Source organism: Sebastes umbrosus, chromosome 24 (assembly GCF_015220745.1).
Source record: "Sebastes umbrosus isolate fSebUmb1 chromosome 24, fSebUmb1.pri, whole genome shotgun sequence".
Taxonomy (NCBI): Eukaryota; Metazoa; Chordata; class Actinopteri; order Perciformes; family Sebastidae; genus Sebastes; species Sebastes umbrosus.
In genome coordinates this window covers 6,459,639-6,478,083 of record NC_051292.1, presented here as the reverse complement: position 1 = coordinate 6,478,083, position 18,445 = coordinate 6,459,639, and the positions used below count along the sequence as shown (strand labels likewise).

General features: G+C 41.3%; 1 protein-coding gene across 3 annotated transcripts in view; it reads left to right on the top strand.

The window, feature by feature from the left end:
• Positions 1-16,604, top strand: part of LOC119483980 (E3 ubiquitin-protein ligase Midline-1-like) — a 60,560-nt gene extending 43,956 nt beyond the window's left edge. For all 3 annotated transcript variants that reach the window (XM_037762517.1, XM_037762516.1, XM_037762515.1), the window contains 8 exons: positions 2,463-2,558; positions 8,429-8,536; positions 10,150-10,298; positions 10,867-10,994; positions 12,153-12,296; positions 15,248-15,409; positions 15,637-15,844; positions 15,924-16,604. In XM_037762517.1, the coding sequence (XP_037618445.1) occupies positions 2,463-2,558; positions 8,429-8,536; positions 10,150-10,298; positions 10,867-10,994; positions 12,153-12,296; positions 15,248-15,409; positions 15,637-15,844; positions 15,924-16,272 (1,344 nt within the window). In that variant the 3' untranslated portion in view covers positions 16,273-16,604. The remainder of the gene's footprint in view (positions 1-2,462; positions 2,559-8,428; positions 8,537-10,149; positions 10,299-10,866; positions 10,995-12,152; positions 12,297-15,247; positions 15,410-15,636; positions 15,845-15,923) is intronic.
• Positions 16,605-18,445: the final 1,841 nt, after the last annotated feature.

The window sequence follows — 18,445 nt, the reverse complement described above, 5'->3', positions numbered from 1 at the left end:
TACACTTGTACATCACTGCAGCCAAGTGAGAAGACCACTGGAGGTCACCAAAAACAAGATTTTTAGCTGTTGCGTTTTAAGTAATAATGGATCTGAATACTTGTTCCACTCCTAGCAAAAAAATTGTATGAAACATATACACAAAAATGTATTTCTCATAGGTGGCGTACCCTGCCACACCTTACCTTTGATGACAAGGTGGTGGTCTCTAATCCACACAGTGACTCTCATGGCCATTTTTATTTTGCATCTATTAATGCACAGATATGTGTTGTGTGTTGTAAGGGTAACCCAGGGAGACCAGCTGATTGGACATCCACATAAACATGTGGCGAATTTCCCCTTTAATCCGAATCCATTGGCTTACTGTATATCTAAAAACTCATCAAATCAACACGGCTTAGACTAGTTGGTTCAGTGCAGAGATTAACTTTGCACCGACACTGTTTTTTGGGGTACAAATCTGGCTCGGGCTGGCAGCAGAATAGGGGGATATGGCAGACAGAGATAGAGAGATATACCGCGGATAAACAAGCACGGTGATTGTCAGGTGATCAACCTCTGGCGGGCAGTTCAGCTCCGAGAGATTTATACTAGTTGGCAACATGGACGCTGCAGATGCGGGTTAACCCCTTCGCGTCCAGTTCGGACCACAAATAGTACATGTGTATTCACTTTGTATCTGCACATTAAGAGGCATGGAGACTGACAGGAGTTTTAATCTTTTTAAATCCCTGTTGTACATGTCGCAGTGAATTTTATGTACTGTGGAGATGTAAAGTTTGCTTTTGAACATGCGCTACAATATGCAGATAATTACTAATGCGTTCCTCTTTGCGTTTAAGTATGCATGCATGAATTTTGCAGCACTCGCCGACCTGCAACGTGACTCAGCTGCTAACTTCTTGTTGTGATTCTTGTCCTGCTCACCATCCTATAAGAGGTTTAGTTTATTTTTATCTCTATGGATGATAATGCACTATATTCCTCTCCGAGTAGACCTTTATGCTGCCTTTGCTTTTGTGTGTCATCGCCGTATTAAGGCCAGCCATTAAGCCCCCTAGTAGTGCCACTCCAGCACACACACACACACACACACACACAAATCCCACCGTCTCTATCTGTGTATACTGTTGTTTATTCAATATTCCCTCCGGGTTAACTCCTTTTTAATCCTCAATGTAACATCAGAACCTGGCTGCATTTACACCGCTGCTAAAAAGTGGTTTAAAGTCGAGGTTAAGTGAATTGGAATCATGCATTTAAAGGGGACATATCATGCTCATTTTCAGGTTCATACTTGTATTCGGGGTTTCTACTAGAACATGTTTACATGCTTTAATGTTAAAAAAAAAACATTATTTTTCTCATACCGTCTGTCTGAATAAACCTGTATGCACCCTCTGTCTGAAACGCTCTGTTTTAGCGCCTGTCTCTTTAAGAACCCCTCCCAAAAAAGCCCAGTCTGCTCTGATTGGCTTGCGAGAAAAATTGGGATTTATTTGCAAAAGCGCTAAAAAAGTGAGTTTTTCATGACACAAATTTGCAGTTGTTTGAAAAGTGTGCCTTCCCAGTGGAGCTATCTTTGGCATTTACTGTACTGTGCCGGCCTTGCTGCTCCAATGCCCCTTAACACTGTTTCCGAGACATGCAGGAAAATCTCAGCATTCGCCGAGTCTCTAGCTTAAATTCTTCTGGAAGTCAGTTTTGCACAGGACAGTGGAGACGAGGCATCAGAGCGGCTTAAGCGCGCTCCGTTTGGCAATAATATGACGGTCTTGGAAGTAAAGAAGACAGCTTGTACCCGGTCGGATGAAAAGAGGGAAGAAAAAAAAGGGGGAGGGAAGCAAAAAAAAAAGCAAAGGGAGGAGCGTTAAGGGACAGAGCTGACGTGCTGTCACCTGTTTGCCGGTTCGTTAGCCGAGAGCGCTGCGGCGTGCTCTCATAGGGGAAGCTTTTGATGCCTAATTTGCCGCTTGGCCGGGTTTGCGCTTGGCTTGGTGCTCAGTGGAGTGGCTGTCCCAGTCACATCCTCTCCTAGAGTGCTGTCGGAGGGCTCGGACGGGGCAGGATGAGGAGGCAGTACAGGGACGAGGGGTATCACCCGCGCTCGGAGGTACGTGGACACCTCTTTCAAAAAGAAGAACTGGGATGATGCTCGTGAAGAAGAAGAGTTGAAAACATTGCTTCTATTTGCTGCTGAGGATTCTAGCTTTTTTTTTGCTTGTTTTGTCTTCGTTTTCTAGTTGCTTTAAAACTTTTTTTTGTTGTTTTGCGATGTAGCGCCTGAGGTCGTCTTACAACTTCTTTGGCTGGTGAAAGCAGAGAAACCTAGGGAGGAACAAATCTGTTCTTCTTTTGATTTACGACTCTGCCCTCCTCTGCTTCTTTGCATTTATGTCCCATCCATTTCTTTTTCGTGTCTCACTCTGTGTTTTTGCTTTTTTGTCTGTTTGCTACAGCAAGCCCTGGACTCCAACCTGACCAACCTGATCAAGAGGAACAACGAGCTGGAGTCTCTCATGGGGAAACTGATCCAGACGTGTCAGCATGTAGAGGTGAGTCCCAGTGGTCATCCTCCGAGGTCACCACTGACCTATTTATTGTCGCTGACTGGTCAATATGACATGTATTATATAATTTACAGTCTTGATCTGAGCCTATTGTTATTGCTACATATACAAAATCAAATGTTATATTGTTATTTATTTACAAAAAACATCATTAGTTGTCTATTCTGCAGTGACTGAGCCACTTGCCCATCTCCTATGTGACTTGTATCATGACTTAAGACTGTATCCTTTAGCTTAGCATGTGGCTAAGGTTAGCAGCTAAACGAAAACATTATAGAGGCTGTATATGGAATGATTTTACTATTTGAAATTGTATTTTAGAGCTGGATGTATTTGTTAATTAATCAATTAGTCGATCTGCAGAAAATTAATTGGTGACAATTTTGATTTATTGGTTGCTTTAAGAGAAAAGATGGCGGCAATTCTCTGGTTCCAGCTTCTCAAATATGAGGATGTGCTGCTTTTTTGTTTGTTTATTTTCAATTGGAAATGGAATATTTTTGGGTTTTGGAGTGTTAGTAAGACAATTATGCTCTGGGAACTTGTGCTTTTTCTGGCATTTTATAGACTAAACAATTCAATGGTTATTAAAACAATCGCTAGTTGCAGGCCTGCTGTGTTGTTTTAACCCATTTGTGCCCAAAGACTAAATTTAGTATGATAAGGCAAAATGACACAACATTTGTTCTGATTGGTCAAAAAGCCTGAAATTTGGTACAGCCATTCTTTGGGGAAGTATCTAACAGTACAACTTTGAAATGTTTAGATCACATGAAAAATCAATCTTTTGTTAGTAGTCAAAGTCAGGATTTGTTTTTAAAATGAGGAAAAGCGCTAACATTGCATACATATTGTATCATATAAATACATTTGTACTCTGCATACGTGGGCAAATCTTTCATATTGAACTTGTAATGAGTTCATAGATACCAAATACTTGATTGTGCTCCTTGTACTTTCGGAGATACAGACATTTTCTTATACTATATCTACTACTTCGATATAATTTGATAAGAAAACTATTTTTTTTCAGTTTTGAGCCATTTTTAAAATGTCTTCAGATTTGTGCTAAGGCATGCCCAGACAACACTTCCACCAACAATTTTAAATTTCAGTTGCGTGCACAAAAAAAAGTCAGATATGAACATGGAGGAGCCACTTAAGCTGCAGAGTTGTAATGAATTGCACGTGCAAAGCTAACGCTAATGCTTATATCAAGTCACTGTGCTGCATTTTAATTACATTTGCAGTACTCAACAGTTTACTATTTGTAGCATATATATATTTTTTATATTAGTGTAGAACATCTGGTTTTGTCAAATATGTTTATTATTATTATTAGGATAATAAAGTGTGTGAATGTCAGTGTGTATCTAGCTCTACTGGCGGCGATTCTGCGCTAAGCCTGCCTGTTCATGTTACACTGGCCCACTAAGAAGCTTTAGATAAAGCAATGCCACAGGGTTAAAAGGCAGTGACATCTTAGCCTAGAAAATAATGGAGAACAGCCTCGCTGCCTGGCAAGGCCTTTGCAAACTGCAAGGAAAGAGGATTGTGATTTATTAAGGGGATTTATTTTTTATTTTTTTGCTAGTGCTGTGTGCATATTTTTATGGGTATGTTTTTGTGTCACCATCACGCAAAGATGTTTTTTTTTTCTGTGAGCTAAGCTGGAAGAATTTTGATGATGCAGGAATTTTAAATTAAAAAACATCACAAAAGGACCAAAAAAAAAAAAGGAAACACTGCACTTTAAAACGCCGAAATAAGAATAAGTGATGCATATACAAATGGGCAGAAAATGCTTGACCCCATTTTTTTTCCCCACAGTGCGTCACGTTCACAACCACACATACAGTACAGACACACTCCAAAGCCTTAAAATAGCTCGTGGAGTGTGCGGTGATAGCACGTTTTTAGGTGAGAATAGCCATATTGCAGAAGTAGAAAATGGATAAAATACATCTTTTGACTGGAGGGTCACAGTAAAAGCATCGCAAAGACAGCTTCCTGAATATTTCACATCAGATTAATCTATTCAACAGCTCCTCTGGAGATTCTCTGACATCCGAGATGATGTCTTAAAACTGTGCACTGTTCATGCATACTTAGAGAAAACTTAAAAATTAAATTTAATAAGTAATCTTCTAAAAAAGATTTGCATGCTCACATCCAGTTCCTCAGTCACTACACCCACAATTTAATGCTCCTGCACCACATTATGTCAAATCCCTGCATTCTTTTGCAGCTAGCAATGTGCCGACTAATAGAATCAAGATGCTGGAATTGTTAGAATCTACAGTAATGCTGCACAATGTTTGCACCGTTCTCTGATACGTTTTGCATGTTGAAAAATCACAAATTTATCACAAAAATGATTCCAAGTGAGGGTAAATGAATGCTTATACTGTAGCAAAGAACTACCTCTGATATCTTTGGCTTAATGGTGTACAAACGGGCATCGTGTCACTGAATATATTAGAAGTTTAAAGTCACCTCCCTTCGCAGAAAGTTTGGTTTGTGTGCCTTTTCCAAAAGTTTAGATATCCTCGAGGACTGAGTCATTTCTGTGTGTGTTTCTGTGGCTAATGAATCACTTAATGTCCCTGCCAGGGTGCAATCTGTCATACTGCTCGTATGCTCCAGAGGGCTCTGCCCACAGTCATTAGATGCTCCACATCTTAACAGGGCACATGATGTACTCTGGTCACAAACTCTTGAGTGTCTACAATTTTACCATGTCATCCACTTACCACAGATTGACTATTTTAATGCTTTTACGCTACCAAATATATTCCTTTTGAATTTTAAAATACATTTTCTCAGTGGAATGCTTACATTTGGAGGCGGAGTGACCACAGTGTGTGTGTGTATATGATGCATAGTGTGTGCATGCAGCATTGTGGGTGGTTGTTCCACTCAGATGAGCAATGTCGGAGGACGTCATCTTTGTTCACATTAAGTTCTTGAGATTAACAGTCGTGAAATGTCAGAGAAAGTGAATCAGCCAAGAAAACTTCCATTTTAGTTTAATTGTTGGAACCTATTCATGGCCGTGATGAAGTGCCTTAAACCTGTATTATTTCTAAAAACCAGCATGGGGTGACTCCTCTGTCTGCAAAAAGAAGCCTGATTGTATAGAAGTCTATGAGAAAATGAGCCTACTTCTCACTTGATTTATTACTTCAGTAAACATTGTAAACATGGGTTTATGGTCTCAATCGCTAGTTTCAAGTCTTCTTCAATACAGCATGATGTTCATTTAGTAAATTATGGTCCCATTTAGAGTCAAATAGACCATAAAGCAGGGAATGCGTTAGGGCGTGGCTCCCTTGTTATTGACAGGTCGTTACCACAGTGTAAGTTAATCTTAACATTTTGGTCGCTTAAAACTGTCTTATTCAGTGTTTGGTAGCTCCAACCTCTCGTGGCAGTTCTGGTTGCAAAAAAACAAGACGGCGACGGCCAGAAACCAAGATGGTGACATCCAGAAACCAAGATGGTGATGGCCAGAAACCAAGATGGAGAAACCAAGATAGTGACGGCCAGAAACCAAGATGGTGACAGCCAAAATGCCAAACTCGAGGCTTCAAAACTGTAGTTCCCAAACCAATAGGTGACATCACGGTGCCTACATCCACTTCTTACATACAGTCTATGTGCATGACCCAATGGTGCACTATAAAACACAGCTAAGTAAGGAAAATCTGCCCAAGACCAAAAGGGCTGACTTCCATATAAACACAGATGAACTTCAATGTGTCTTTGTGGTCTATATTCAGAGAAGGTTGTCGCCCAAAACCCCATTATATTTAGATCTGTATAAGTATGCTAATTGGTGTGCAAAATGCCACAAAGAGATAACATATATACAAGCTTTTCACAGAGTAAGCAGTTTTACATCTCAAGCCTCCCCAGAGCTGTCAGGGTGATGTCGAAGGAACCAATTAGCGTTGTTGAAAAGGCAGATGCACTGGCGTTGCTCTGTACAGCAGAGCTTTCGGCTTAGCGTGTCTTGCGTACTGGAAGCACTGAGATGTAATCCAGGTGGCAAATTGTTTCTGTTGGCAACATAAGCCCAGAAAAGCACACAAATGCTGTCTAGGAGGCCATGTTGAGGATATTGAGGAAGTCCTTTCCAGCTTTGTTTGGCTCTGTTGAGGAAAAGCAAATAACTCCCCATGATGTCATTATTAAAACACCTGTCAACATGCATGTGTGTAAGAGAGAGTGTATAATGTTTGTGTGCTAACTCGTTGGCTTGGCAACACTCACAGCAGACTTCCCTTTCATTGCTCCCTGTGCTATCGCTTTGCCGTGGCAACAAAACGCTTTACAAGGTGCTGAAAGCAGCACTAGGAAATGACCACAATCAGAAATTACACATTACGTTAGGACCTGCAGTCTTATAATTGGAGTTGAACAACTTTTATAGTCCGTAAAAAGGTTCCAAGTGAATCAAAACACCTCGGAGAACGCAGATGGATTTTTCTTGTAAGGACCCTCATGGCAGAACGACCAAACACCTTACGACTAAATTCAATCATTTTTTTAAAAGTTTAATTGGCATCAGTGTTTGAGTTTTGAGCCCAGCAGATGTTAGAACCCCAACTAAATATGCTTTTATATAAAGTTAGGACAGCCTTTATCAACCCAGATTGCTTTTTTTGAACATGGTTTCCAATGGCGAATGCATAAAATGCCAAATATCTGATGCCCATCTTGTAAAACAGTACGGTTTCCTGACTTCAATTCACTATTCCCTATGCAATGGACACTCAGTATATTAGTGGGCTTTGGTGAGCAGTTAAAGGGACAGTTTGGGTGTTTTGAAGTGGGGTTGTAAGAGGTACTTAGCCATTGTCAGTGCATTACCTACAATAGATAGCGGTCGGTCCACCCCCAGTTGGAGAATCAGTTGTCGCACGAAAACAAAGCAATATACTGCTGTGGACGAGGCCGGCAGCAAAATGTATTTTAGCCACCTAAAAGAAAGGCCCACCCCAAAAAAAACAATCAGTTTAAGTGTGGCTATATTTAAAATATTTAGAATATTTATCTTGCCTTTAGACAGCCCTTTCTGACGGGCAACTGAAGCTATTGTATCCCTCTTTGGTCTCGCCAAAGCTACCAGACTCCATTGAAATAAACTGTAATTTTACCTCGCAGAACACAGCGGTTGCTGATTTACCGCTGCCTCGATCCGTTAGCTTGTTTGTGTTATTGTGTGACTTCAGTGAATATGAACAGACCGAAGTCACACTATTACACAAAAAAAGCAATCGATCGAGGTAGCGGCAGACGAGCAACTTCCATCTTCTGCAGGGTAAAATTACTGTTTTCTTTAATGGAGTCTGGTGTCGAGAGCATAGATAACAGCTTCAGTTCCTCATTGGAAACATAGACTGTATAGCTGTCTGATGGCAAGGTAAACCAGCAAAATATTCGAAATATAGCGTACACTTAAACAGATATTGATGTTTTTAGTTTCATTTTGAATTCTATTGTGGGATTTTTTCATGGCATGGAGTACATTTCACACTCAGAAGCCAGATACTCCAGTCCTGATTGCAGTCACAGTCTGGTTCTCCAGCATTGCTGAGTGTCATGTCTGCTACCCTAACAGCCACAGAGCTTGCTGCTTATTTTACTTGTCAGTCAGCACTCAAGCGAGCGGGAGGCGAAAATGACTGAATATGTCTCATGTACCTCGAGACGGGAGGTGATGGACGGAAATGACATCCTGTCCCTCGGCCGAAGTGATGTGGAGCCACTGCGCTTATACATCCCTCTACATTTTCCGGCATCCATCAATCTCTTTGTTTATAATGCTCTCTCTGTGAATTGCTTCTCAGGTGAACGCGTCCCGCCAGGAGGGCAAGCTGCTGGAGGAATGCGATGTCCTGATTGACATCATTCAGCAGAGGAGGCAGATCATTGGCAACAAGATCAAGGAAGGGAAGGTGAGGAGGGTGATAGCAGATAACCATTTATTTTCTTTTCTTTTGCCATTTTTTATACCCATCTTTCACTTCATGTCATCTCGCTGGCAAACAGTGAATAAACCAAAATGTGTAGCTTGTTATAAAGCTACCATGGACCCATGTTGTTCCATCTCAAACAGCACTTTCTTTATTGATGATTAACACTAATTTAGCCATGTTTTTGTAGCTACTAATTTATCATTCCGTCATGATTAAAAATTATATTTTCTTCCATCACCAAAGGGGCAAATGCTGTCTGCAGATCTAATATCCCACATACAGTAAGCATGGGAATAAAAACAAATTACCTCCCTTATTGCGATGCAAATATGGTACAAATCAGTATCTGGGTGCAACAGACTGCTAATGTCATCACCTTTACTCATCACTATTTAAACGCGCGCCCTTAAAAACACTCCGAGCTATTTTTGTGTCAAACGCAATACTTCGTTACAGCCAACTTGACCTCATATCGCGAAACAGACGGCAAACTGTTCGGCTGCCTGAAACCCTTCAGAACACATTCCGAACAGACGGGGAAAAACACTCAGACTGGCCAAAAGTAGATCCCAGAGCATATGGGAGGGCGCGTGTACTTGTACTCTAAACCCGGGTGATTTCTTTTTTAAAAGCTGTATCTAATGAGACTTGGATCCCACTGTTTTTTTTTTTTTGTTTTTTTTTCACCGTGTAATGTGCGCTTTTAGCTCGCATCAGAGACCACAGAGATGGATGAAGAGATATGTATTTTTAGGCCAACAGATTTCTGCAAATGCTTTTGTGGTGGAGTGCTCGATGATGATCAATAACAACCTGGAAATGCTCTTTTCTGGGACCAAGTTTCTGTTGGATTTGGATTTAGATTACAGTGTTTCGAGGTTCTTTACGAGCCAAACTGCTGACGAGATGTCCGTTAACCTCAATCCTGCCTCTGACCTCAATCTGTCTCTTAACATCTCCGCTCATACTGTAGGGAGAGGGGATGAAACTGGGGGGCAAGCGAGTGGAAATTAAATCCCAGATTTGCAATCGAATCATTGAAACGCCTAGAAAATGTAGTACTGGCAGGAACGTGGGAGAAGCTTGTAGTTTGAACATTTTTTTTTTTTAGTTGCACAATCACACCCATAGTTTCTTTTATTTGCTCTACACCACAGAGAGAAGGAGTTAACCTTGAAGTGTCTGGTTCGTTTATCATCACAGTTACAAGAGAACCGGGGCTTCTAAACAAAAGCCAAGAAACAAGTATGGAGGCCAAAACAAATCAGCCTCCAGTCCCTGAAAGCTAAGCAGGATGGACACGCTCATGCCCTCTGCTATAATTCATCATCGTTGATGTTCATAGCAATTAAGAAAACACGAAGAAATACATGACTATGTGCGTCAGTTGAACCTAGATTTGACCTTTTCGTGTACGAAATGTTAACATCCATCTCCTTGTACCGATAACCCCCCCCGTATTTTTGGGTCATTTCCTGTTTCAGCTCTGATTATGTCCTCATCCCTAATGATCCGCAACATCTTAACCTCGATGATTCTTGGTTTGATTAGTTGATCCGGCACTCAGACTTCTCTTTGCCATCCTTTTCCAGGCACAAAGGATTCGGAAGCTCGCCCAACAGATCTCCAACTGCAAGCAGTGCATCGAGAGGTCCTCCGCCCTCATCACGCAGGCCGACCAGACGCTGAAGGAAACCGACCACGCTCGCTTCCTGCAGACCGCCAAGAGCATCAACGAGAGGTCAGATCGCCCACACGCTGGCCACGCATGTTGGGATTGTTCATTTTAGCAAACTAAGGTTTCGCTTTAGGGAAAGGGCAAAGAGTGCACATGTAGATGTTGAGAAATAATTTGAGAACTTTGTGTACTCAAATTACCCAACAGCAAAGACATGTAGACAGGGAAGTCATCCTTTATTTAGCTTCATGTTATTCCACTCCCCGCTCAAGCTTTCTGACTAACTGATTTGGCAATTTGAACAAAACCTGCTGTCCAATACGTGCATCCTCAGAGTGTTTCAATTGGAATCTAAAGTGCAGTTTTACTAATTAATTAGTGGGCTGATTTCATTCAGATTCAGCATTTTTAATTTAGCAACTGTTGAGCAGTTTGTTAATACTTTATATCCGTGTTACGCCATCAGATAAGCATGCTAAAATACATTGTGTTAAAGTCCAAGTGGAGTTGCAAATCTTTCAAAAGTGTTAGGTCATCAAATTTAGACCAGCCCACACCTCTGGTTCTAATATAAACACTTATGGAAGAAAGTATATAAAAACCTGTTCAATTTTGATTGGTATTGATCTAGGGTTTCCATGGCGACTGCATCAACCCAAGTGCTGATTCCCGAGATACACCTAACGGACTCCTTCGACACCGTTGCCCTTGACTTCACCAGGGAGAAGAAGCTGCTGGAGAGTCTGGACTACCTTACGGGTAAACCTTCATGTTTTCATCAAAGTCTTCCACTTCAGAGGCACATTTATTGAAGTCAGTGGGTATTTCAATTCGTCTGCACCATAAACGCTTGAGGTTTACTCTCTTTGAGGTTAAAAATCACAAACCAAATGTCACTTTCTTGTCAGATCTACAGTCTAACCCTTTAATTCAGTTCCTCACTGACCATGAAACCAAACCTTTAATCGCAATTTTGCTCCAGCTTTGAATTTTCTTTAATTCTTTTGAAGTGTCTTCGAGTACTGCGTTTGAAGGAGCGTGCCCCAGCCTATTAACTCCAAAAATTAATTTCCGACATTAATTTCCGACGTCCTATTCGGGAAGAACCCCATCAAAAATGTCACCGTATGAATTATGAGCAAGCCGGGGACGGAAAACAAGGCATCATGCGTAGTGGATTTGAAGGTCTGTGAAAATGGCTGGCTCGTATTTATTCTCTGCGACGCGCGAGGGCTTCGCTGGAGGGCCTTTCCACTAAGTGAATCAGTCTGAATCACTCCACTATGTGCAGCCACTCATAACAGAAGGCTCGGAGAGGGAGAGAGTGACGGACACAGAAAGAGATAGGAAGTGGCTTTACAATCAATTTAAGCTGTGTCTTTGTTTCTTACTCCAGTCTATTCTCTTTCTGCTATGACAATTGTTTTATTTATTTCTCTATAGAACTATAACATAAAGAGCTCATGGATACATGGGAAGAAAGCCAATGTTTGGTTATATAACGACACGTTTGTTCCTTTCAAAAGGGATTGTGATATTTACTCTCCCTGCTGTGTTAATGTGAGCTGCTTTTCATGTGAAAATGTTATTATTTCTCTTCCGCATTGCTTTTAATGCTCAACCTACCACTCTAGTGGAAAGAACATCTTCAGTCCCATGTGTAATGAAGCCATTACACTCATAAATGGAGCCAAATGAACTCGTACAAGGTTAATTGGGGCTACTGTTTGCTATAACAACAGACAAGTGTGTTATCGTTTTTGGAATAATGCAATTTGCAACTATATTCAATTGGAATTATCACTATATTCAATTGGAATTAGCAATTATATTTAATTGGACTTATCACTATGTTCAATTTGAATTAACAGCATTGGATCGTGTCGGATGACATTCCTGTTTTCCCCCCCTCTGCAGCTCCGAGTGCTCCGTGCATAAGGGAAGAGTTGTGCACGGCTTCCTACGACACCATCTCCGTCCACTGGACGTCTGACGATGAGTTCACGGTGGTGTCCTACGAGCTCCAGTACGCCATCTTCACTGGGCAGTCCAACATTGCCAGTAAGTGTGTGGTTGGAAAAGGAATGCTCATGGTTTTTAGAAGCAGTATTATGCATCTTGTTTTTAATCTTTAGCAGCCTGCTGGGAGTCTAGTCCACATCTCATCAGATTTTATGTTTTCTTTTGTCGGAGAACAACCAAACTAATTAGTCCTTTCAAGGCACAAGTAGGAACTGTGACTCTGTCTTCCTGTGGCACAGCTAGAAAAACTAGTGACAGAAAAATTACCATGAAAATGGCCTCTAGCGTGCATGAGATTGACGAAACTTAACTTCCCCAAGACAGCACTGCTATGGCATTCCAGCAAACTGAAAATGATGCAGACTGGGTGGATATGTCAGTCGCTGCAGACAGAATAACGACCTCTCCTACATGGAAAATGGGGAAAATGAAGTAACAATGAAATGGCTGGACAAGAGAAGGCTTTGAAACACGGCTGAGCGATAATTCAATACGATAATTTATCGTCTTTCAAAGGAATCGTATCGTGATGAAATCATATATTGAGATATTGTGATACACAATTGTCTAAATTGATAATAACAAGCATGTATTAACTCAATACTCACATATTAAAGTCAGCAGTATGTGATGCATGTTAAGCGTGTGTTCTCTAGCGCCACATAGTGGACACAGGAAGTGGTGAAAAATTTGCAATCCGTCATTTCCTGATTGATTGCCACTCAATCCACGCAATAAATAACGTCCAACACGTGTGTGCACATGCACAATTGCTTCAACCGGTGTCCCGCCAGTACCCCCAATGGTGCAAAGGTGCGAGGGCCCGATCATCGCTGCTTGTAGCTTTAATTATTTAATTACTAGAATAAATGCTATATCGTGATATATATCGTAATTGAGATATGAAATTTCTTGCCATATCGATTTTGGCCATATTGCCCTGCCCTTGAAAACCATGAGAAATAAAATGAACAGCATAAGTGAACAGTTGACGAAATAAATCAAGTCTAAAACAGTCTAATAACTAAAGAAAAAATGTTATCTAGATATATATATATAGATTTGTTATGCAGACTTTTTTACCGTTTAAATCCTATTAACAGACCTGAGATCTGCTCAAGTACAATCGTGCTGCTCTACTGGTGGCCACTGGCTCCCCCAAGGCAGCTGGGAGTTGGAAGTGCTTTTCTAAAAGCTGAGATAGCGGTGGAAGAAGTGGAACCTCCTGAAGTGAAGCCTGGAGCCTTTATGCTACTATCACCCCTCAGATGTTGTCGCACATCAAGTGACTGTAGCTTGTGACGGATGAAAGGAGGACGAGATTTGACAACAGTGCAGCAGAGAATTCACATGGAGCCCTCAGTGAAAGACTTCAGTGGATGTACAGAGTTCTGTACATGCAAAACAGTCTTTCTTCCCATCTTCCCGAGGGTACACCTTCGTCATTACCTCCTCATTACTTTACAGTTTAAAGCCTGTTTAGAACCAACAGCCATTAAGCTAATGTGACATTTATTTCCCTTTCTTTCGCGTCCCTGTCTCCTCCTGTTCGCCGAGACGCCGTGATTTTTTTTCTCACCTCCTGTTTTCACATCCGATAATGTCAGAGGTGTTGCTGTTGGCATCTCAGTCGCGCGCCAGAAAAAAATCCCCCCCGGAGCAATTCAGATGAATCGCTATGCAAGGAGTGGAATCCTCTAATGTTGATTTAATAAAACAACACAAAAACAACGTGTTTAACCTGCATAATTGTGCAGCCCTCTGAACTAGATTTCCTGTGGGAAATGTGTGTTAAGACGATAGAGAAAGAGATTGTGTGCTTGATTTGAATGTATTTAATTGAAATCAATAGTGGCACTCACACGGCGTGATGCTCTAATCATAATGTCCTCTTTTGTCTTAATCACACTCTGTTAGTGTTGGTTAGAACAAAAATGAATGCATATTTAGTGGAATTTAGCATCTAAAGTTGTAATTCTTTAGATTTTCATTACATAAATCCCAACTTTTCATACTTTTTATTGGGCATTTTTGCAGAAACTACCATTCGATGTTTGCATTCAGTAATTGCGTCTGTATAAAGTGTCCATAAGAGTCCACCTTTCTCGCACGAGCTTCAAACTATGTCAACAAGGAAGGATGCATGCATGTTTAACGTTTTCAGGTTGATATAAAAGGTTGTAATTAGGGCTGTTGACTTGACTATGACTTGCTCCGAACTGCATGGGATTATCATAAAGTGGGCATGTCTGTAAAGGGGAGACTCGTGGGTACCCATAAAACCCATTTTCATTCACATATCTTGAGGTCAGAGGTCAAGGGATCCCTTTGAAAATGGGCATACCAGGTTTTCCTCGCCAAATTTAGCGTAAGATTGGAGCGTTATTTAGCCTCCTTTGCGGCAAGCTAGTATGACACGATTGGTACCAATGGATTCCTTTGGTTTTTGTAGTTTCATATGATGCCAGTATCTTTACTCTAGCATTAAAACTGAGCCCGCTACAACCTAAAAATCGCAAGTTGCATTAATGCATTAAAGAAATTACCGACGTTAAATCAAATTTCCGTTAACAAGTAATCAGATACTGCTCAGGCTTCACAGAATAGAAGTAGAAACTACACCTACAAAGAAGAGCACATGCCGACCTTTTACGAGGCGGTGCTGCACTGGATAAAACACCCACCGAAAGACACACCAAGCAGAGAGAGCACAGTGCTGCTTTGAAGCCAACCAATCATTTAGTGTGCTATCCTTTCACACGGCTGTACTGGACTTCACTCCTTTCCAGGAAACTTTGAAGTAAATAGTTTTTCTCCTGTTTGTCTGCAGTGACATAGGTTTCTTCTCAGACTTTGTCCTTTTAAATACAGCATGTATTTTGCTCTAAACATGTTTTTTTAGGAGCCTTAAACAACTTGATTTCTCATTGGATTACCTGACTGCACACTCATTTCTGCCTCTTTCTCCTTATCTCGCCCTCTCCTCCCAGGTCTGTGCAACTCATTGGAGAGCTGGATGATTGTTCCCAACATCAAGCAGAACCACTACACGGTGCACGGCCTGCAGAGCGGCACCAAGTATATCTTTGTGGTCAAGGCCATTAACCAAGCGGGGAGCAGGAGCAGTGAACCGGGGACTCTGAAGACCAACAGTAAGCGCGAGAAAAACAAACGCTCCGTATCGGATCGACCTTTACTGGAAATTCACATTTTGCACAGCTTATTAATTTCACTTTCCGTGCTTCAGATGTTTTTTTTTTCTTTCCCTGTCGGCAAATATGAAAGCAAATTAACGGAAAATAAATGAGCTATTCTGTAAAGATTGTTGCCTCGATACATTTCAAAATCTATTTTCAATTTCCTCCGTCTCCTCCATCAGGCCAGCCGTTCAAGCTGGACCCCAAATCGGCCCACAAGAAGCTGAAGGTGTCCCACGATAACCTGACGGTGGAGCGGGACGAAACCACGTCCAAGAAAGGCCACAGCCAGGAGCGGTTCACCAGCCAGAGCAGCTACGGCGTGGTGGGGAACGTCTACATCGACAGCGGTCGCCACTACTGGGAGGCTTTAATTGGAGGGAGCACATGGTGAGTTTTATTGACCCGCACGTTTCTAGTCTGTTTGAGTAAAAGTTCAAGGATGACAGAAGTTTCCGCTCCCTCTCAGGTACGCTGTGGGTGTAGCCTACAAATCGGCCCCTAAGCACGAGTGGATCGGCAAGAACTCGGCGTCCTGGGTGCTCTGCCGCTGCAACAACTCCTGGGTGGTACGCCACAACAGCAAAGAGCTGGCCATCGAGCCCTCGCCCCACCTGCGACGCGTCGGCGTCCTGCTGGACTACGACGCCGGCTACGTGACCTTCTACGACGCCGTGGGCTCCCAGCACCTGCACACGTTCCACGTCTCCTTCGTGCAGCCCGTGACTCCCGTGTTCAACGTGTGGAATAAGTGTCTGACGATTCTCTCTGGCCTGCCCATCCCTGACCACCTGGAGGAACTGGAGCCCGACGACTGAAAACTACAGACGGACGAGAATAAATCAGCATGAACTGGTCTTGATTATGTTAAAGCTGCACTAGGTAAGATTTGGGAAAATGGTAATCTTTGGATAGAGAACAAAAGAGTGTCCAATCCTAATTCATAAAGATCTGGGGCAAGTTGCATGAAAATAGACCTAGTCTTTGTCTTAAATATAACTAAGTGAGACTTGCACTTCAATTTACCTGTAGCATAAAGCTTTCTTACGAGTGACTAATGTAAGACTGACTTAGATAGAGTGTTCCGCAATGCATTATGGGTGAAATAAGACACTTCACAGATGAGAAAAAATTGGTGGATGCAACAGCAACACTAGTGCACTAGTTCACCCAGAGGCAATGAGAAAACAATGAGTGAGATATAAACTCTCTTAAACAGCAAATCCCAATGACATCCCTTTCTGAATTCAAATAAATAAAACACCATTTGTGCAAAGTTACCTAGTGCAGCTTTAATATGCGAAGAGAAAAAGAAGAAGAGATGCCTGGAGTGTCCTCATCAAGCTTCACAAAAGTGATTTTCAGTTGATTACTATGATTTCTTACAGCAAAAAACGGCGCTGGTTTGCGTCACATTTGACTCCTAGTGAAAATGACGGTGAGCTGGAGTCAATCCAGAAGAAAACCAGGACAAATGGACACGAGTTGAGCCAGAAATTCCTCCTCTAAGGCACTTTGGGCCACGATGGGTGCATTTGCACCATGGCAACTAGGAAACAAGCCACAAATCAATTTCTAATTTTCTTTTTTTTTTCTTTTACACCACCTTATCAGATATAGCACTTTGAAAATCCCTTAAAAGTACACACATATACACTACATACGCACACACACCACCACCTAATCAATCATGGTTGCTGGAAAGAGCAGAATAACAGATGTATATTTTGTAAATTCATCGCATACCTCCCCCCTCTTATCTTTCCCTCGTCCATTAAAAAGGAACCAAAGTAGCCATTGCTTGTCCGTTCAGATGTCTTTACATACATTTTACATAAATGCTGAATTATTTTTCAAAAAAAAAAGTGACAGAGAGGAAATAGAATTATGCTAATATTAAATGCAGGATACCATTATATGTAGACCTTGTTTTTGCACATACGCTTTTTTGTAGCCTAAACATTAATTTCGGTGCAATTTACATGCATTTATATTGGGAAAGTGTTGTGTTCCGTTTGAGTTACTGTGTTAATTTCATTTATTTTGGGCAGCCAGACAAGTCCTGCCGTTAGGATTTCATGTGATATATTATATGTGAGTTGTGTTACAGCTGTAGCCCCAGGTTATTATTGGAGTTAATGGGTAAAATGCACATTTGGGTGCTGTTTAGCGAGACATATTTGTGCCAGAACCATTAATTTACTTTTTAACAAAGAGTGTCTTCCCATTTTCAAAATATTAATTTTTACACGGAGGTCTTATGTAATCAAATCTACATCACTTTATTGAGACAGCCATGCACAGGGAGCTGCCTCGGACTTGTTGCACATTGATGATGTCACTAGGTTGCACATCACTCTTCACTCATTGGCTTGGTCAAGGTCAAGACCCTTGCAACAAAACCTCCCAATTGTCAATATGCTATAATTCAATATTGTTTATAGTGACAAAAAAGATGCTCCTCAGTTTGGTTGTATTTCTCAATATTGCTTTGTTATAATACCTGGTACACTTAAAAAGTATGACGACCGATAATCTTTAATTCTGTGTTTCCTTGGCAATTAATTGAAATTGTGTGTTTTCATTGTATCTGATACGAATATGTAGTGCTTAATTTAATGTTTCCATTTGAACTTTATGACCATGGTGTTATACGTTTCCGTCTCTGTGGACATTTTTTATGGAAAAAACAGGATACGAGCGCTTGCATCACTGTCGTCTGAGATAAGTCTATGAGAAGGTCAAAAAAATAAACGTTGTTCCTTTTCACATTAAAGTGTGCGATTTTTTATCCAGTGAGGCAAAACGGCGGCGGGAGAAATGTCAAGAGGCGAGTTCGTAAAAAGCAGGACGGGGTGAAGTGCCGGGAGACATTTCTGGTTTTCTTTCGGACAAACAAAGATCATATTTTGAGGGAATTCAAGTATTGTAAATACAATATGTTTAGATTCTGTCATTTTGATCTGTATAAAGTTACTGGTGCCTTTCAAG